Consider the following 22,766-nt stretch of genomic DNA (forward strand, 5'->3'; position numbering starts at 1 on the left):
GATATGAACAATATTCTTCAACAGTGCGTCCCCAACCGACTTAGCACTACTGAGAATGATTTTTTACTGCTGCCTTTCACTGCAGATGAGGTGCATTCAGCCATGTTCCAAATCCATCCATTAAAAGCTCCCGGTAAAGATGGTCTCCCGGGGCTATTTTTTCAGAAAAATTGGGAAGTTGTGGGTAAGGAGGTGACTTAAGCTTGCCTCGAAGCGCTGAACAATAATGATGATTGCAGCCTTATTAATGAAACGCTGATCTGCCTAATTCCAAAGGTTCAAAAGCCAACGAAAATGACTGAATGTCGCCCGATCAGTCTTTGTAATGTGGTGTATAAGGTGGTTTCGAAGTGTCTTGCTAATCGAATGAAACAAAGCATGACCACAGTCATTTCTTCCAATCAAAGTGCATTTATAGGCGGCAGGATAATCCAGGACAATGCTATTATTGGGTTTGAAAGCCTCCATTGCATGAGGAAAGGCCGCTTTGGCAATGGAAAAAAAATGGCTATCAAGCTAGACATGTCCAAGGCGTACGACAGGGTTGAATGGAACTTTTTAGAAGCAGTGATGACTCATTTGGGGTATGACTCTAAGTGGATAGCCAAGATTATGAATTGTGTTCGTTCTGTGTCCTTCTCAATCCTCATAAATGGTGCCATCAAAGGATTTTTCATTCCTAAACGTGGGCTACGGCAAGGTGATCCCTTATCTCCATTTCTATTTCTCTTATGTTCTGAAGGTCTTTCCTGTTTAATTTTTGAAGCAGAAAGGGCCGGCAAAATTCAAGGTTTAAAGTTTGGAAACATGGATCAACGGTTGTCCCACCTCCTTTTTGCAGATGATAGTCTTGTCTTCCTTGAAGCAAACTTGGAAGAAAGCACTACTCTAAAAGAGGTGCTTCAAACCTATGAGACAATGTCCGGTCAATGTATCAACTTTGAAAAAACGGAAATGTGTGTGGGAAGTAAAATAAATGACTCATGGGCAAACACCTTAGCTTCAAACTTGGGGGTTCGCTTGGTCAAACATCATACCAAATACTTGGGTATGCCAACTTTTGTGGGAAAAAACAAAAAGCAAGTCTTTGGTAAGATTAGAGAGAAAGTCGAGTCCAAGCTTCAAGGTTGGAAAATGGGCCTTTTTTCTCAAGCCGGGAAAGAAATCTTAATTAAAGCGGTAATCCAAGCCTTACCTTGCTATGTTATGAGTTGTTTTAGAATTACTAAAGGGATTCTCCATGATATTGAAAGTTTGATTGCCCAATTTTGGTGGGGATCTACTAAAAATAAACATAAGTTACATTGGGGTAATTGGAAAAAGCTTTGCAAGCTGAAAGAGCAAGGAGGAATGGGATTCCGAAATCTAGAAGACTTCAATCAATCTCTTTTGGCTAAACAAGGCTGGAAAATCATCAACACACCCGATTGTTTGATGGCTAGAGTTCTCAAAGCTCTCTATTTCCCAAATTCAAGCTTTCTTGAAGCTAAGTTGGGCCATTTTGGGTCATCTGTTTGGAGTGGCATGCTATGGCCGGGGCAGGGATCTTCTAACAAGAGGTCTCCATTGGTGTGTAGGAGATGGTCGTACGATACGAATAAATGAAGACAGCTGGATTCCGAGAATCTATCCTTATACCCTCCGAAACAAGGTCCAAATTCCTCCGGATGTTACCATTAGTTCGCTACTGCAGCCAAATGGTCAATGGAAAAGTAATGAAGTAATAAGTTGGTTCCACAAAGAGGACATTCCTTGGGTTCTAGGCATTACTCCGAACATGAATAAACCAGATTGGCTTACTTGGAGTTGGAATCACAATGGAATTTACTCGGTTGCTAGCGGTTATAAACTTCGGTTTCATAATCCTGACTTAGCTGAATGCTCTAATACTTCCCAAATCAAAGCATGGTGGAAATTTGTGTGGGGGTCTAATCTTACACCGAAAATGAAAAATTTCACTTGGAGGGTGTTCAATCATTGGCTTCCAACTAAGGTGGAACTTCAAAAAAGAGGTATGGCTCTTGATACTTGTTGTGACTGGTGTCAAATGCAGGAAGAAAATATTTGTCACGCTTTGTGGCATTGCCCGAAGACTCAAAAGATATGGAAGTACTTGGGATTCTCTAAACTCATTCCCCCGTATATTAATATAGCAGCTGATGCTCTTTGGTGGTCTCATGATCATCTCTCCAAGGACGATTTAATTAGATTCATTGGGTGCTCTTGGCTGGTTTGGCAAAGAAGAAATGCATTTATTTTCCAGCATAAAGTTCCAAATGATCATTATTGGAGTAAATGGGCTCTTGACCTTCTCGACACACATTTGGGGACACACCAGCAGGTTCAACAAACCAGCAGAGTTAATGGTAATCAAAAGTGGCAATTCCCTCCAAAGGATTTTGTCATGGTTAATACAGATGCTTCTCTGGTTTTTGGCAAAGCTGGCTGTGGTATAAGTGCGATCATTAGAGACTCGAAAGGGTCACTGATTGAAGCTGAAGCCGAGTTCCTCCCTGGCTGTCTTTCAGTTCTGTTGGCTGAAGTGACTGCTATTCGGCTTGGCATTCAATTAGCTCGTCGAAGGTCATTCTCTCATGCTATAATCGCTTCAGATTGCCAAGCTGCTATCACTACATTACAGAACAATGCTTGCTATCCCACGGATTGGGGGCAATTGGTGCAGGATATTAACCAATTTAGAGCTTCTTTTCAGTATTTACGATTCTCATTTGTTAATAGAGACTGTAATAAAGTAGCTAATAACCTTGCTCATTGGAGTAGGTTGGCTCAAAAGTCTGCTATATGGACTGATGTAATTCCTCTTTGTGCTGCTGCTTCTTCTAAAGCAAATAAGCCTAGTGTTGCTTAATAAAGTTTTTCTCATTCAAAGAAAAAAAAAAAAAGAATTTACATTTTATGAATTTGAAAAATAAAATTAGGAGAATTAATTTTCTAGAATTTGAATTATAGTTCACAGTTAAATTTTTGTTTCAAACCGACTTTTCTATAGAATTTTACATCAATCGACAATTGTAGATAGTTGATTAATTAGGGTCTTCTTCTCAGGTGACGTCTCTAGAATTAATAGTAAATTTTTGACTAGCTGAGCTGTTTTGTTGTTGTTGTCCTTATTTGATCGCATGAAGGTTTTGAGGATAAGAAGCGTGGGTCGTGCCCATGAGTGTAAAAGGTGATTTTGTAATTTATTTTATTTGGGCATATAAATATTGAAATAGTCGAGACCCATTGTATTTTTATAATATTATTGTATTTTTCATATATATATAACCGAGAAAAGCTCTTATTATAAATTGATATAGTATATATAGTATCTATTGGTTTGAACATTTTATTAAAAAAAAAATAATTTTTTATGTTTGGTATGAAAAATTTAGTTGAATCAAATTTTTTTGAGGAATTATTTCATATACTGTTTTTTTAATTTTTTTTTTTAAAAAAATTTATGGTTTAAGTTTCTAAAGTGGTTGCAGCGCTAGTTGCAATAGGGATATCTTTAAGATTTTTTATTGCGATTTAAGTTGCAGTGCTAGTTATAATAAAGATTTCTATGTAAAATGCAAAAAAAAACTATTTTTGAAGTGCAAAAATGAAAAAATCCCAATTTTTTCGTACAATTTTTCTTTTCATAATAAATATTTTTTTTAAAATTTTTTTTCTATATTTTTTCTATCTTTTATTTTTGAAAATTCATGAATTTTTAAGCATAGCCTAAAAAAATGATATATTAGTTTTTTTTTTTTTTTTTTTTGATTTATTAGTTTTGGTTCAAAAAAAAAAAAAAAATCGCATCGGTCAATCCGACCAATCTACACTCTAGCCTCTTACCCCTTAATACAACATAATTACTTTATTTTTGTCTTCACCTCTAATAAAAATTTTCTATGAGTATATATGTCAATATGACTCAATACATGGTGTTAATTAGGTACCCAATTAAGATAACTTACACTAAATTGAAAGCCATTGATATATTTCTTTTATTTCTCTTTTTATGCTTTCAATTATGTTACTATTAATGGGTGTGATCGTATGCCTGTAAAAGATAGTTACTTAGTTATCATTAGTTGAGGAGTTCATAAACTTGTGACAGTACATATATACTAGCCAAATTTGGTATGAATTATTTATTTGTTATTCAAGAATATTGTGAACCATTTCCTTCCTTTTTGTACACGCAATATTGTTGTAATTGTGCTACTTCTTCATTATAATCCCATTTTTTTTTAAAGAATTATAATCCATGTTATGTCAAAAAAAAAAAAAAATCCCATATGGTATTTGGAAATAAAATAAATTTATATATAGTGCCTCACACGTGTTCCACATTCTATATTATTACTTCATATTTATTTATTTATTTGATAATTACTTCATATTTAATTAGTTATAAATATATAAATAATCAGATTTATGCATTTACATTAGTTAACTTATAATACTCTAGGAATCTAGTATTTTTGTTTAAAGCAATGACAATAAGCAAATAATGTTTATAAATGTTAAGAACTATATATCTCAAAAGAAAAAAAATAAATAAAAAGTGATGTAACCAAATTATTTATTTATCCAAAAAGTATGCACAATTAATTTATTTGCAATTATATTATGTCGTCAGATTTATATGGATCAGAGACACTCTTAATCTCATTAACATATTTGGTACATTCTCTAATAATGATTTTAGATCACGAAAAAAGAATTACACAACTACTAAGGAGTCAGAATCGATAATAAGTACAACCATTTTTGAAGAAAAAAAAAACGTATATCCAACATCACTAAAATTGCTTCACATTCTGCTTCAAAATTTGAAACATCTTCCACGTACTCCTAAGTTAAGAGACAACGCTTGTTTAACTCCATTCAAATATTCCAAATGAAAATAAGATGTTTCAAACCGTAACAAAAAAATATATATATATATTTAAAAACTAATAAAAATTATAAAAAATTATTTATAATGAGACTAAAATTAAATATATTGTTCTCTAACAAAGTAATAATCATATTATTTAAAAAGTCGCCAAAACTCTAAGAAAATAAATACTCTAATTAATATGAAAGTCCAAAATAACCATAAAAAATAATAAATTATGAGTCAAAATACACATGCATATATCTTTTATGTCATATGTATACAAAGAATGTAAATGAAGTATATAACACTAGAATTGGATGTGAATTACATGTGATTCATTTCTTATGGGATCGGTTTATATATATGGTATACATCATCTTTGATGTATACTTAGCTAATTATTTAACATTTGTTTTCCTATTACGTACGAGCTTTATATAAATGTTATATATTTTTTAACAATATAAATATGTTATATATATGTACATAGTTATATTATATATAGTACTGGCAACATTATTATACATATACAAACTGTTGTACCGTTAATTTAGTGTGTTTCTACGTTACGTGTGAAATTGATTACTATTCTCATGTAATTCACATGTTAATTAATGGAACATGTTTGATATATTGTTTTAAATATATAGACGAGTTAGAACTTAGAAGGAAATATATAGTTTACTTATTCCATTAACTCCATATCGTTGGTACTTAGCATCAATTGTTTAATTTGAAAAGGAAAAAATAACAAAAACAATTACAAAAATACTGTATACGATTTTTTAGATTCTATTTACATGAAATATATATGATATTTTTATGTATTTTTATATTTACTCTTATAATTTTATTATTAATTTTTTATTATTTGTATATTATTTTTTATCTTATTTTTTGTTATTTTTACGTAATTTTCTTGTTATTTTATTATATTTTTATAAAATACTATTAAAAAAAATTTGAACATAAAAATATAAATTTTTTACAAAAATTAGTATTTTATTTAATTATCTATTTTTTTACTCTGTTTTGGAGAAAATAATTATTGAAAATAGATTATTTTTAGAATAAAATCATTATTTTTTTTTTCTTTCCAAATTATGCATACGAAGGGAGGACGTGTATATTACAATTTATGAGAAGAAAGACTTCTTAAAAATAGATTGTGATCTTAAAACCAAATAACAAGTTATAAGGGTATGGCATTTTCTATATATATATATATTTATTTTCTTATGAGACTTTACTTCTAATGCAAAGTTCCCAAAAATAATTGATTTTGATTTTATATCTAAATTAATATATATATATATTTATAAGTTTATATTATTCTAATAGACAAGTTTAGTGAACTACATATACACGGGGACTTCAATGGCGTTTCACGGGGTTCTATGGTAGCCCGAATCCGGGAGGGCGAAAAGATAGTTGGAAGCTTTTGGAGCGCCTTCTTCCAATGTTCAAGGGAGTCTGTGGTGGGAACTTTAATGAAATGTTTAGCAATTCTGAAAAGCATGGTGGTAACTCCAAACCGGACTATCTCATGTACAACTTCTGTAAGGTCCTTTCTAAGTGTGCCTTGAAGGAAATCTCTACCAAGGGGGGCTTGTTTACTTGGTGCAATGGGAGGGCTGCCAACTTAGTTTTCGAGAAGCTGGACAGAGTTTTTTGTAACCCGGATTGGCTTGAAAAATTTCACAAGTGTTCTGTTTCTCTTTTAGATTGGAGAACTTCTGACCATAGACCTCTAGTATTCAAGGCTCAAGTTTCTAATGTTGGTCATAAGGAGAACATGCCGTGGGGTTCTCGCTTTTATTTTGAGAAGGCTTGGGCGGATAATGATGAGTGTTTGGAAATCATTCAAGAGGTTTGGAGTAATAAGTGTTCAAGGCAGCCTGTGGATAATCTGAATTTTCTTCTTAAAGGGTGTGGAGACAAGCTTCAAAGATGGAATAAACTTCAAAAAACAACCCTTAACAGTAGACTCAAGGAACTCAAGGAAAAAATCAATCGGCTTGCTCAATCTTGTAACCCATCCGATTGGTTGGTTATGCAGAAATTAGAACATGATCTTAATTGTGTAGATGAAAAAAATGAGGTGTATTGGAAACAAAGGAGTCGTGCTCTTTGGCTGAAACATGGAGATAGAAACACTAAATTTTTCCACTATAAAGCGTCTCAACGAAGGAAGAAAAATGCTATTTATGGGCTGTTTGATGATCACCAACAGTGGCAGACTTCTTTTGAGAAGATTACGGAGATATCGATTAACTATTTTCAGAATCTTTTTTCAAAATCCAACCGAGGGGTTGAGTTATATGATACTTTGCATGGATGTGTCCCGAACCGAATTAGCTATGAAGAAAATAGAAAGTTGCTTGAGCCCTTTGATGAGAATGATGTTAAGAATGCTTTATTTCAAATCCATCCATTGAAAGCTCCTGGGAAAGATGGCCTCCCGAGTCTCTTCTTTCAAAAACATTGGGATATTGTAGGGCCCGATGTTACCGAAGCTTGTCTTGAAATTTTAAATCTGAATAAGGATTGTCGTAGCCTAAATGAGACTCTGATTTGTCTTATTCCGAAAGTAAAGCAGCCCACTAAAATGTCTGAATTTCGCCCCATAAGTTTGTGTAATGTTGTGTATAAAGTGGTGGCAAAATGCCTTGCTAACCGAATGAAGGGGAGCCTTGATAATGCTATCTCTTCTAATGAAAGTGCCTTTATTGGTGGTCGCCTCATTCAAGATAATGCTATCCTTGGATTTGAAAGCCTTCATTGTAAGAGGAAAGGTAGATTTGGGAATGGAAAAAAAATGGCTCTCAAGCTTGATATATCTAAAGCATACGATCGTGTGGAGTGGGACTTCTTGGAAGCCATGATGACATGTCTTGGATACGAGGAGGCTTGGATCTCAAAGGTAATGAATTGTGTCAAATCTGTTTCCTTTTCTATTTTAATTAATGGCTCAATTAAAGGCAATTTTACCCCGGAAAGGGGGTTACAACAAGGTGACCCCCTTTCTCCTTTCTTATTTTTATTATGCTCTGAAGGTTTATCTTGTTTGTTGCATGAGGTGGAGAGGGCTGGAAAGATCCATGAGCTGCGGTTCGACAATTTGGAGCATAAACTTTCTCATCTCCTCTTTGCGGACGACAGTCTAGTGTTCCTAAATGCTAGTATTGAAGAAAGTTTGGCCTTAAAGAAAGTCCTTTACAGTTACTCTCAGCTCTCGGGGCAGAGTATTAACTTGGAGAAATCTGACCTTTGTGTGGGGGGAAAAATTTCGACTGAGCTGGCGGAGGCCTTGGCTACCAATCTAGGAGTTTCTCTTGTGAACACTCACACCAAATATTTGGGCATGCCTACCTTTGTGGGGAAAAACAAGAAAGAAGTATTTGGTAAGATCTGTGACCGTGTGGAAGCTAAGCTCCAAGGTTGGAAGGTGGGGCTTTTTTCTCAAGCTGGAAAAGAGATTTTAATAAAGGCAATTGTCCAAGCTTTGCCGTGTTATGTAATGAGTTGCTTCCGGATTTCTAAGGGTATCCTTCATGAAATTGAAAGCATGATTGCTCGCTTTTGGTGGGGCGCTTCTTCAAAAAAACATAAAATTCATTAGGGTAGTTGGGAGAAGATGTGTAAGCTTAAAGAACAAGGAGGCATGGGCTTTCGGGAATTAGAAAGCTTTAATCAAGCGCTTTTGGCCAAGCAAGGTTGGAAAATTTTGACCAATCCCGATTGCCTCATGGCTAAGGTGTTGAAAGCTCTTTACTTCCCTCATAATAATTTTCTTGAGGCGAAAGTGGGTCACTATGGTTCTCATATTTGGCGTGGTATAGTGTGGGGCCGTGAGCTTCTTCTCAAAGGATACCGGTGGCATATTGGGAATGGGCTTACCATAAGAATCAATGAAGATCCTTGGCTTCCTAGAGGGGCACCCTTTGCTCTTCGATCAAAAGTAAATGTTCCCGAGGGGGTTACTATCCATACACTTCTAAACCATGATGGGTCTTGGAAGGGTGATGAACTTACTGGCTGGTTTCACCATGAAGATATCCCTTAGGTGCTGGGAATAAACCCAAACCGGGAGCGAGAAGATATCATCGGTTGGAGCTTCACTCCAAATGGTCAATATACAGTGGCCAGCGGCTACAAGCTTCGGTTTAGTGATCCTCAGGTGGCTGAATGTTCGGACAAGTCTATCCTTAAGAAGTGGTGGAATTTCATTTGGAGTTCTAAGTTAACTCTAAAAATGAAGAACATTATTTGGAGTCTTTTCCACCACTGGATTCCTGTCAAAACCGAGCTAACGAAGAGAGGTATGGCCTTAAATCTTTACTGTGATCAGTGTAATGTTTATGTTGAAGACATTTGTCATGCTCTCTGGTATTGTCCTAAGACTCAAGATCTTTGGAAGCACTTCGGTTTTCTCCATCTTTTCCTGCCTAACATTGGTAAAGCCCCTGATTTCCTATTTATCATGAAGGATCGGTGTTCTAAGGAGACGTTTATCCTTTTTCTTGGTGTTACTTGGTTAATATGGCACCGTAGAAATAAATGCATCTTTCAACAGAAAAACTTTGATAACAAAGTTTGGATAGAATGGGCCTCGAACTTGATTGATTTCCAGCTTCAAACCGATTCTACTCCTCCTCTTCCTCCTCTGAAAAAGTCTCCGGTTAGCTGGTCTCCTCCTCCCTCGGGCACCTTCATGATCAACGCAGATGTTTCTCTAATTGTGGGACAACCAGGTTGTGGTTTAGGGGTGGTTATTCGAGATCATTTGGGAGCTGTTGTGGTGGCTGAAACTATTTTTATCCCAAGTTGTCTCTCGTTCAATATGGCGGAGTCTCTTGCTATTCGATCGGGTTTGAAACTTGCGGATCGTTGGTCTCTTTCTACTATCTGCATCTCGTCGGATTGCCAGTCTGTTATTCATGCTTTAAATGGGGATAATCATTCCATTACAGATTGGGGTCTCGTGGTGAAGGATTGTATTAAGGCCAAGGAAAATTTTAATTTTGTTTCTTTTTTATTCTCCCCTAGACAGTGGAATAAAGTGGCTAATTGTTTAGCTACTTGGGCTCGATTGTTCAAGACCTCTAAGGTTTGGACTTCGTCGATGCCGTTGTGTGCAGCTGCTGTTTTAGAAGCAGATTTGCCTTGTTGTGTTGGGCTGTAACTCTGATTTTGTTTTCAAAAAAAAAAAAAAATAGATTGTGATCTTAAAACCAAATAACAAGTTATAAAAGTATGGCATTTTATATATATTTTTTTTATGAGACTTTACTTCTAATGCAATATATAGTTCCCAAAAATAATTGATTTTGATTTTATATCTAAATTAATATATATAAGTTTATATTATTCTAATAGACAAGTTTAGTGAACTACATATTCCTCGCAAAAAAGAGGTTCTATTCTATGTTTGAATTCTCCATTTTGTATTGTCAAAAATAAAAACAGCATAGACATTATAGAATTTTATTTTGAATTTTGTATTTAGTATGAAATAAAATAATTATTGCAAACATATATTCATTGTATTACATTTCCATTCATTTTTTAGAAAAATAAATAATTGTGTTCACAATAATAAATTGTTGTGACAATGTATATATCTACAATATGAGTATCTATTTAATCAATTAAAAATAATTAAGAAAAAAAAAATTATTGACACTAAACAAATAAATATTAGCTATATAAGAATGAATATATGTATATATTTTGAAATTAGATCATCTTTTTCCTTTTTTGTTTTCTTGAAATGTCACTAAATTGTATAATTATTTAATTTAGTTTTGATTTTCTTCGATATGTGATAAGGTAAAAAAAATGTGAATTCTACTATATAATTATATCAAGTGAATGAATATTTTTGGCTACTTTAATTCCATATTAGAAGTAAATCAATGCATGGCAATATTAAGCCCACTAGGGGTCTCAGACAAGGAGATCCTTTGTCCCCCTACTTGTTTATTCTGTGTGCTGAAGGGCTTTCAGCCATTCTTAGTAATTATCATCATAGGGGTTTGCTTCATGGTATTTCAATTTCAAGAAATGCCCCTCCTATCTCCCACCTACTGTTTGCTGATGACAGTATTCTTTTCTGTGCTGGTGATCGAGATTCTTGCCATGCTTTGCAACAGGCCCTTTCTTTGTATTCTCAAGCTTCGGGGCAGGTTATTAATTTCACTAAATCTTCTATTTTGTTTTCACCTAATACTCAAAATGATATTAGGGATCTGTTTTTTAGGACCTTTCAGCTTGAGGATAAGCCATTTATCACTAAATACCTTGGTTTACCACAATGTCTTTCTCAGGCAAAATATCAGTCTTTCACCTTTTAAAAGACAAAATCTCTTCTATTATTCACTCCTGGCACCATAAATGGTTTTCTAAAGCAAGTAAGGAGACTTTGATTAAAGTTGTCCTTCAAGCAATCCCTTCTTATGCAATGTCTTGCTTTCGCATCCCTACTAAGATTTGCAGAGAAATAGAGTCTCTTATTTCAAAATTTTGGTGGGGTTCTTCTCCTGAGGTTCGTAAAGTGCACTCGAAAAATTGCAGAATGATGTGTCAGTCTAAGTTTGTTAGGGGTCTTGGATTCAGGTCTTTAACTCATTTCAACCAAACTATGCTAGCTAAGCAAGCTTGGCGAATCTTAAAGTGTCCAGATTCTCTTCTCAGCCTAGTTCTAAAAGCTCGTTATTTTCCTCATACTTCTATTCTTGATGCTGGCCCTGGTCATAGCCCATCTTATACTTGGCGCAGTATTCTTTGGGGAAGAGATTTAATGAAGCAAGGCCTCATTTGGAAAATTGGTAATGGTACCACCATTCGCACTATTGAAGATCATTGGCTTCCAAACTGTAGGATCAAGTCATATTCATCTCCCCCTCCCTCTGACTCTACTCTTTCGTTCTTTCTCTCCCCATCTGGGGCTTGGGACCCTTTTAAGCTTCACCAATTCTTTGATGACCAGCTTATTGATCATATCCTTAATGTTCCAATTTCTGGTCATGGTTGTAGTGATGATCTAATATGGAGTGGGAATACCTCTGGCCTTTTCACAGTTAAGTCTGCATATCACTTAGCTGTTACTTCTAGGGATATTCCTTCTACATCATCTTTTGATTAGTGTGAACGTTTCTGGTCTAAAATTTGGTTTGCATCTGTTCCTTCCAAAGTTAAACACTTGGTGTGGCGTGTGTTATCTAATTCTGTCCCTGTTGCCTCCTTTTTATTCTTTAGACACATTATACCTTCTCCCATTTGTCCTCTTTGTCATTTGAAGTGGGAAACTGTGGAGCATGCTTTCCTTGATTGTGTGAGTGCTAAGAAGGCTTGGAAACATTCTCCATATTTTAATTTTTACATTAATAATAAAAGACTAAGTATCTATGACTTTATTGCTCTTGCTGTTGATCACTTTGATAAATATGATAGTGCTATGGTGCCGTTTGGTAACACTTTTATTTTTTAATTTTTTAATCACAAAATGAAAGTAAAATTTTTGTTTTTAAAAAATTTGTTTTTGAAAAACAAAAATGCGTTCTGTAACCACTTTTGTTTTTCAATTTTAAAAACAGAAAACAAAAGTGTGTTCTATAAAGTTTATTTTTATTTTTATTTTTTGATTTTATTTAAGTCGGGTCTAGGTCCAGGGTCGGATTCGGGTTCAAGTCAAAAGTCGGGTTTATCGTCAGGGCCGTAGGGAGGGGATTTGGGTCCGGGTCTGGTCCTAATCTAAAAGATTGATTAAGAAAAAAAACTGTTTAAAAAAATATTGAAAGTGATTCTTTTTGTTTTTAAAATTTTGATTTTTAATTATAAAATTGAAAAGTAAAAACAGTTTTATAGAACATGTTTTTGAAAAATATTTTCACTTTTCTACTTTTAAAAACAGAAAACTGATTAAAAAAGTGTTACCAAACGCCACCTATATTCTTTTGCTTTATCTGGTTAGTTTGGAATCAAAGAAATAATCTTTTTCATAATAAAAATTTGTTGTCACCCTGGCATCTTTATGATCAAGCTGTGGCTTATTTATTGGAGTATGAGCATGCTAACCTTCCTGATTTTAAGCCAGACAATGTGAATTCCAGATGTAATGAGCAGGTACATATATCACAACATTGAGGATGGAAAGTTAATACAGATGCGGGTGTTAGCAGTACTGCTAAGAAGCACAGTTTGGGAATAGTGGCTTGATTGTTCCTATTATAGGCTCAGTTCCATCGGAGGTTGCGGAAGCTAAAGCTATATTGACTGCTATTTCCTGGGTGCAAGCCATCAAGCTTCCTGTTAATGTTCTGCAAACTGATTGTAAAAGTATAATACATAAAATTTATAGCACTAGTTGTCATAATTCTATTGTTAATGATATTGTCACTTGTATTAAGGACTCATTGTTGTTCAGTCCTCACCTGGTCATAGTCCATGTTCCTCGTGAGCTTAATAAAATTGCTCATGCGTGTGCTCGGACAGGTCTAGGATTAGACAATGAGTATATATAGAATGGTTCTTTACCTTCTTTTGTAGCTTGAAATCTTTGTACTTTGTTTTATTTATTAATAAAGGTTCAGGTTTTCTAAAAAAAAATAAAAATAAATTAATGCTCTTTTTATTGTTCAAGCAAAATTGGTCGGATTTTGTCCACTTTTCTATAACTTATAAATAAGTAAATTATTTAAGTGAAAGAAATGTAATTGAAGGGGTATATGGCTTGGTGAATAAAAAAAAAATAAAAAAATTGAAAGTTAAAACTCTATAATAAGCTCATAATTCAATGGAAAAAAAATTATCTACCAAAATAAATAAGATAAATATTATTTTGGATCTTATTTTTTTTAAAACTTAATAATTGGAGCCTCTCTGTTTTGTTAAATAATAAAATGAAATAGGACTCTGAGCTCAATTTTCAACAATTTTATATTTTAATATAATCAATTTTAAGATAATTTCTAACACGAATAGATACAGAAAATATAATTAGTTTTGTCATAACATTTCTAGATCAGATTATTATTAAGTTTTATTTTGATAAAAAATTAGTTTAAAGTCTTATATGGACAATTTTAAAAAATACAAATCTACTTTATAATTTAACAAAATAAATAGTCAAAATTAATAACTTTTACAATAAATCTAAAATCCTACTTACCCAAATAAATATAAACAGGATGTAAATAGTTTGGTGGTAAGGTGTAATTGTGATAAAATAAGGAGTATATCACTACAATCTTTTTTGCTGAATATATATCACCACAGTTGTTACAGTGGAAGTGTGAGATATAGCTAACTTAAGCCGTTGGAGCCAGACAAGCCGCGCCCACCATGCAGCTAAAAAGGGTAAAAGGAAATCGCATGCGAGTCTGTGCACAATAATACAGTAAGGTCTAGGAAGTGATTGGTTAAGCCGACAATTTGACCATCTCTTGGGCCCGCTTTCTCTCTAGTGAGGAGTTATGGTCCAATTAGATGCTGATCTGGGTAGAGTTTTGTGGGACCCATTCTTGGAGAAAGTGAGAACATTAGTCACGAGAGGCGGTGAGAGATTACTTACTGTGGGGTCCACCACAGGTAAGTCCTGACTGTCAACCATTTAGTTGTGTCCTCTACTTCTACTACCACAGTCAGAGAGAGAGCTCAGGCCTCACAGGTAGCCACCGAGGCGCGTGTAATTTCGTAATCAGAACTTGCGAATGTAGTTTGTGGAGAAGCAAGTTGCACCAACTTGTTCTTCTTTTCTATTAAATAAGGTTTTTTTTTTTTTTTTTTAAGAAAAAAATAAGATTATTTCTAAAGTAATAAAATTAAGATTATTTTTGTTAAAAGAAAAACAAATAAAATCTTTTTTTTTAATAAAAGTTTAAACTTTTATTAAACTGAAAATTCATCTATTATAATAGTACAAGAAACAAATATTGCTCTTAAAAATATGACTTTATAAAAAAGAAAAGTTACGCACTAAATAATGGACAACTTTATTTGTAGATCGTTCAACAATATAAATAATTACGTTACTCAAAGAAAATAAAATAACATTGCACTCATCACATTTGATCATGAATGACGCTGAATCTAACTTAAAACCTCTTTAATACCTATTATTTTTGCAATTTCTATTAAATAAGGTTAATTTTTTTTTTTTTGAAGAAAAATATAAGATTATTTCTAAAGTAATAAAAAATAAGATTATTTTTGTTAAAAAAAAACAAATAAGATCTTTTTTTTTTAATAAATGTTTAAACATTTATTAAACTGAAAATTTATCTATTATAATAGGGTAAATACTATTATGGACCTGTGTTTCGCAAAAGTTACTGATTGGACTCCTGTTTTATAAAATGACAAAATAGACCCCTTTATTTTTCAAAATGGTAAAAACAGGACTCTAAGCTTAATTTTTTATCACTTTTTTTTTAATATAACCAACTTGAAGACAATTCCTAACACGAATGAATATAAAAAATGTAAACAGTTTTGTCATAACACTTTTAGATTATATTATTATTAAATTTTATTTTGACAAAAAATCAGTTCAGGGTCTTATTTGTACCATTTTAGAAAATACAGGATCCATTGTCATTTAACAAAACAGAGGGTCTAATAGGTAACTTTTGCAAAACACAGGGTCCAAAATAGTATTTACCCATTATAATAGTACAAGAAACAAATCTTGCTCTTAAAAATATACAACTTTATGAAAAACAAGAGCTACGCGCCAAATAATGGACAACTTTATTTGCAGATTGTTCAACGATATGAATAATGACATTACTCAAAGAAAATATAATAACATTGCACTCATCACATTAGATCACGAATACCGTTGAATCTAACTCAAAACCTCTTTAATACCTATTAATTTTGCAATTTCTAGTAAAACAACACCCACCCTACTCGTTAAATAGGCCTCCAAAACTCGTCCTTCATGAGTTCTTACCAAACAACCAAACCCAAAATGACCAGCATCATTAAATAAAGTCCCGTCAATATTTATCTTGATCTGATTAGAAGTCGGTGTAGTCCCATGCACATTATGTTTCAAACCAGCAGAAACAAAGGACAAAGAAGATTTCATCTGTGCCTGTGCAAAATTAAACTAATCAAGAAAAGATCGTGCTAAAAGAGCAACTGATACCACAGTAGGGATCTTATATTGCCAAACCACCTCATTATGGGCCTTCCAAATCGCCAAAGAAATCATAGCACCTTCTTCCAAAGCTTGTTGATTAATCACGATAGACTGAGACTTAAGCCAGCAGCCAAAGTCATTTTCACACCAACTGGAAACATCAACTAGCGATCGATTCCAACATGCTCGAGCAAACGAGCATCCTACCAGAGCATGAAAAATTGATTCATCATGGCCATTACAAATAGGACAGCAAGAAGAAACATGCACATGTCGTTTGAGAAGCTGTACACAAATAGGTGAAATACTAGAAACTGCATGCCAAAAGAAATTGCTAACCTTAGGTAGAATCTTCAAATTCCAAAATTTTCTCCAAAAACAGTAGAATTATCCTCAAATCAGCCACCTTTAAGATCCTCCAAGAACCGATAAGCACTCTTAACACTATAGAAGCCATTCCTTTCAAGCTTTCAAGACCAAAAATTGAAACTATGCGAAGTACTTAATTAAATAGAAATAATGAGATCACGATCATAGGATGTAAGGAAATCATTGAGAATTTCTAAATCCCAATCTTTAGCATCCAATCTAAACAAGTTGTTATTTGATAAAGTAGGATGATCTGAAGAAACAAAAGAATTATTTTTACAAGGTAGCCATGGATCAAGAAGAATCGAAATGGTTGAACCATCTCCAACAGTTTTATGAGCTCTAGCACGAACAAGGAATTAAGCTTCAAGCACACTACGTCAAACAAAACTCAGATTGTTTCCTAACTCAAAAGTTAAAAAAGAACTAGAGAAAAAATAGTGAGCCTTAAACACTCTTCCAACCAAGGATGACTCATGTGTGAGGAGACGCCAACCTTGCTACCTATAGCAACGCCAAATTAAAAACCCTAAGGCTTCTGAAACCCAACCTCCCATCATGTTTGTGCTTACACATCCGAGACCAACTCATTCAACTAATATGTCTTATAGTTGACAAACCAGTTTTTAACAAAAAAAACTTAGCCATAAGACTCTCTAACGCCTGGCAAGTTTCCATAAGAAGCAAAAATATACACATTGCGTAGCTTGGAATAGCTTGAGCAACAATCTTGAGTAAGACCTCCTTCCTTGCTCGAGAAAGGAAACGACCTTCCCACCCTTGAATACGCTTTTACAACTTATCTTTGAGAAAGCAGAAGATAACCATTTTCTTTCAACCCATTATATTAGGAAAATCAAGATAAGTGGTATTGTTATCAGCTTCGTAAATCCCCATAGGATTACTGCTAAAGTAATGGCTATGTTTTTAACCTGCAATTTTTTTTCTTTCAAGAAAATATATTTTTCCTAATTCTATTATTCTCACTTTTCTTTTGTAATCCTGTCATGACGGAGCCAAACCAAAATTTAGCAAAGGGCCATGTAAAATTATATAAAAAAAATAATATTTTATTATTTTTAATTATATTTAAATATAATTTTAAAAAGTTCTTAAAAAATTGGGGGGTAATGACACTCTCCGACACCCTAGCTTCGTCAGTGCTACCATTATTCATGTTAGCCATTTTTTTGAGTACGTAAGTACGTAGTAGGGGTAATCAGGATCCAATCCAACCCGATTGCAAAAAAATTAGATATTCAATTAAAATTAGATTGTGTTAGATGTTAAAAGTTGAATTCTAATTGAATTAGATCAGTTATTTATTGAATGTCAATCTCAAAATTAAATTGAAAATTGATCCATCCAATTATGCCATTTAGTGGGCGACAAATAATAGGCAAATAATTACTTGGGAAATTTACATGGTATACTAACTTTTGTTATTTTCTTACAAAAATACTGTCAGGCGGTATTTTTTACTTTTTTACTGTGTTTTTTTAAAAGATTCATACTGCAGTATACTGTGTTAAGTTTCACTGGTGTTCTACTACTGTTTTACTAGTGTTCTACTGTTGTTTTGAGTTATACTGCTTTGTGTTTTACTGGTGTTTTATAAAAACACAGTATTTTTGAAAAAATTTCCGTGTGACAGTATTTTTGTAAAAGTTAACCAAAATTTCAGTATTTTTGTAAGTTTCCCTAATTACTTTAGTAGGCGGCCACTTAATGGGCCTCACTAGTTATAATTATACCATTTTATTTCAACCATTTATCTTTTCTTTCAATAATGCCATATTTTCCAATTCAATCCTATAAATCTCAAAAGTATTTATTTAATAATTATAATTAATTATCAAATAAAATTGTCATTATTTTATTTATTATTAGACCTTACAAAGTCTCTTAATTAACAAATAAACCTTAAAATCTCTTTTCTTCACAATTAAACTCTTGCTTAGTGAAAATTCATAAATATTATCTCAACTAGTGTATTTTAGAACTATTATTGATTAATTAAAATTAATTAATTGAGTCTACAAACAATATTATCTCAACTAGTGTGGGGCCATGGGCCTATATAATCAAACTTCTAATAGATAGAACTAGAATTTACCAAGTAAATTCTCTAACTTATTACTTCTTTCTTGCACCATTATAGATTTAGAATTGTACTCTTAATTATATAGAACACTCTATATGTACCAAGATATAAATATGCTATGAATTATCCATCATTCTAATCCAAATAGTCAAAGATCCTTTATAAATGATCTACATCGAATATGGATAAATGTACCGTTCTACCCTTCAATGTAGTTTATCCTTAAAACACTTAGCTATCTATAAATGATATTTCAGTAAACTAATATAATTACTAAAATGAGATCTCAATTATTTATCTCCATTAAGGCAAGCTCGAATAAAATCACTATTTCACTTCTAAATACTTATAGAACCTATAGATTCTATATCTATGATTAGCGCTCTCACTCAATTATACTATCATGTTCCCAATATGTAAGTATTAGGCTGGTCGAGTTTTAACGAACAACTCTAAGAACATTAATAACACAGTTGAGATCGAACCTATCTATATCAAGATTAAAATTTATTGACATAAGATCATCTAGTAACATTGACTTAAAAAGATATAACCGTAAATTTATGATATCTTATTTAATTGCCTCACCTAAAACAATGTGGCTTCCTTCATGGCGGGGATGAGGATGAAGAACATTTCTCGCTTATTATCCGACCAATTTTTATCCCTATTATATCAATTGATTTTTTTTGTCACACTATGTCGATTAATTTTGTTCTCATCACGACAACAACTAATCCCTTTACTTTTCTTTTTTCTTTTTGAGCGGAAATTTACTTTTCCTTATTTTTTCTTTTTTATTTTTGAAAATTATGCAATACACACTAATCCCTATATTTTTGTTATATTTTAAACTGCACACATGGTTTTAATCCTTTTATATTTATATCTCACCGCGATAGCCCCAATTAATATTTATTGATTATTATTTTCTCGTAAACAGATAATATTCCCCCCTAAAAATAATTGTCTCTCCATTGGAACAATTTTTTAGGTGAGACCAATCAAAACTTGCTATAATGCTAATGTGTACGTATATTAAAATATATTATAGATATCCAGTAATTAATGGATACGTAAAATTTTTAGATATAGATTTTCTTATACTTTCTCTTTTTCAATAAATAAACTGACCACAATATTATTATTATTATTATTATTATTATTATTATTATTATTATTATTATTATGTTTGAAAATAAACCACAATATTATTGTATATATATATTTATACTAAAGAAAAAGTTCAGTGGCGGAAAACATCATAAAAGTTACAAGATATAGATGGAAGATATATATATATATATGTAGGGTAGTATATATAAGTGTGTTATTATTATTTTATTTAACAACTTTGATTCTAATAAGATATTATATATATTGGTTAAGCATTATTATCAGAAAAGGTTAGCCATTGCAAGACTGTCAAGCATCTAGCTATATAATTAATAGTATTAGTATATAACTATATATTGTTGTATTGGGAGATCGATATATACAAATACATTTATATAAATAAGACAAAAATACAATTAGGATAATTTTATTAACATTAATTTAGATTTATAGACCATTCATATGTCGGTATCAATGAATTAAGATAGGGTTTAATTACATCAACTTTTCGTATCCCCCACTTTGCTGGAAACTAGATTATTTTATTTTCTTCTTCTTATTTTCTTTTCTTTTATGGTTTGGGATTTTGTGGTACGTAATGATCATTAAAATCATGCCAAACTACACAAAAATAAATAAATTAATATTTAAGATAATGATGTGCCAGAAAACATTGCTTAATCATCCATGTCTCAATTTATTATATAAATATTATATATATATATTTTATATTTAAACACTTACATTAGGAAACCACTTATTTGTTACATCGCCCCTATATGTGTATATTATCATGTATATCTAATTAAGGCTATGTATCAGTATCAATGTGTCACAACAGATTGAGTTTTATATTATAATTTAATATGAATAAATATATTCTCTTTTTGAAAGAGTAGTTATATAATATTAGTGAATTGTTTGTTTTGTTGAAAATCGATAATAATTAATAAACGTACTATTCTTGCCAAAAAAATAAATAAATGTATTTGGCTTTAGAATAGAATTAATAATTGTATTATTCCTTTCTCTTTTTTTTTTTTTTGGGTAAAGGAATTGTACTGTATATATTTTTCTTGATAATACGAGTTCTCAAAAAATATGTGTTTTTGTTGTATGCTTAGAGTGTGGTGGATTTAGTGTGTCTTCATCCATTGGCACAAAATTAAGTATTTTTTTAGGTCCTATTTCAAGTGTTATAATTGCATCTTATATACCTTTATAAATAAGAAATTAAGTTGAAAATTATTATTTTTTTATTTTATATTAACAAAATATAAAATAATTTTAATTGATAAATACTTTATTTTATAATCAAAGTACTAGATATAACCTCACATAACTTATTAAAATTAAACGCACAGGAAATGACTTATAAAGTTGAGTATAAATAAATTAAATAATAATGAAAAAAGGTAGATTTTTTTAAAAGAAATTAAAATAGATATACAATATAATTTTTGTCATAAATAAAGACATATTTCATGTGAGACTGATCACTCTATTACCCACACTAAAACACTATCTTATTTTATTAATTGCTTATTATAATTTGTGTCAATAAAACTTATTATTATTATTTGCCTAAATAATGTGTTTCCTCAAAATAATTATAATAAAAAAAAGGATAAATATCATTTTAGACCTTGTATTTTGCAAAAGTTGCAGATTGGACCCTGTGTTTTGTTAAATGACAAAATGGACCCTGCATTTTCTAAAATAGTAAAAATAGGACCCTGAGCTTAATTTTTGACAACTTTTTTTTTTAATACAACCAACTTGAAGACAATGCTTAATACGAATAGATACAAAAAATGTAAACAGTTTTATCACAACACTTTTAGATCGGATTATAATTAAACTTTATTTTGACAAAAAAATCAATTCAGGGTCCTATTTGTACCATTTTAGAAAATACAAGGTCCATTTTGTCATTTAACAAAACACAGAGTCCAATTGGTAACTTTTGCAAAACAGAGGGTCCAAAATGGTATTTACCCTAAAAAAAATCAACAATTTGTTCTCTCATTTCTCATTAAATCTAAAGCTCCCTCCATTTTAAAAAAATTTAAATAAATAAGGAAATGTCTCTCACTTATCCCTCATTACTACAATTTTTTCTTAATCATGCTGATATATCAATATCCCAATTATAACTTGGATTTAATTTCGTTGTCTAATGCATAATGATAAACTTTTGTGAAGTATTACATTTAATTTCTTTTGACAACAAAACAAAGAAAAAGGAGTTTATTTATTGACCAATAAAAAAAAGGATAAAAAGAGTTTCACTCATGCAATTAATTGTGAATACCAAAGAGATTTATATATAGTGACATATGCATCTTTTATTGATTAAATTTCAATTTTGCCTATATGGAGGGTCCCCTTCAGAAAAGAAATATGTCATCTCTCAACGACGTTTTTTGTTTACTAAAATGTTGATTAAATAAACAAAAGCAGTACAATTTCGAAAATATTACTCCATGTGATCAATAAGAAAAGTAAGATAAATTTATATATAGTGGTTTTCGTAAGATAAAAAACTGATTTATTGAATAAGAATATGAACTAGAAATTGAGAAGTTATTAATTAGTTATGAAGTAATGGTTTAAGATACATATATATAGAATGATTGTTGGTGATAAAGATATAAAAAAGAATGACAAAAGTAAAGATACTCGAACGTTTTTGTCATGGAGCAGAGCAGTAGTTTACACTCCATTTTCATTAAGTAGTGCTCATCATAATTCTAAATCCCAAAAGTGGGCCCTCATATGTGAGGCCCATCTATGTCAGGCCCATTTTAACTTCTTTTTCGGTACATTTGTAAAAATAAAAAGAAAATTATTTTAATGCTTCAAATAGAATCAATTGTTATTTTATCTCAAAAAAAAAAAAAAAAAATAGAATCAATCGTTTAATGAGTGGAGTATCCAATAGTATTGCAAATGATATTAAATTTTTACCCATTTTCAATGTCGAATACTTTTTTATTTTAATTTTTTTAGAAAACACTAAATATAACATTATTCATTTTTATTATTGAATGGTTAAATATTATTTTGAAATTTATATTTTGTAAAATTATTGATTATACTTTTTATTTTGTATTTATAAAAAAATACAAAATAATATCTTGAATTGA

At 31.6% G+C, this 22,766-nt stretch overlaps 2 protein-coding genes across 2 annotated transcripts; both read left to right on the plus strand.

The window, feature by feature from the left end:
• Positions 1-8,516: 8,516 nt before the first annotated feature.
• On the plus strand, positions 8,517-8,945 carry LOC115695388 (uncharacterized mitochondrial protein AtMg00310-like). Its single transcript, XM_030622454.1, has one exon. It carries the CDS (start codon positions 8,517-8,519, stop codon positions 8,943-8,945), a length of 429 nt encoding a protein of 142 aa, XP_030478314.1.
• A 189-nt stretch (positions 8,946-9,134) lies between these two features.
• On the plus strand, positions 9,135-12,026 carry LOC115695389 (uncharacterized). The gene is made up of 3 exons (XM_030622455.1): positions 9,135-10,060; positions 10,788-11,002; positions 11,209-12,026. Exons 1-3 carry the CDS (start codon positions 9,135-9,137, stop codon positions 12,024-12,026), a joined length of 1,959 nt encoding a protein of 652 aa, XP_030478315.1.
• The last annotated feature ends 10,740 nt before the right edge of the window (positions 12,027-22,766 follow it).

This window comes from Cannabis sativa, chromosome 6 (assembly GCF_029168945.1).
Source record: "Cannabis sativa cultivar Pink pepper isolate KNU-18-1 chromosome 6, ASM2916894v1, whole genome shotgun sequence".
NCBI lineage: Eukaryota > Viridiplantae > Streptophyta > Magnoliopsida > Rosales > Cannabaceae > Cannabis > Cannabis sativa.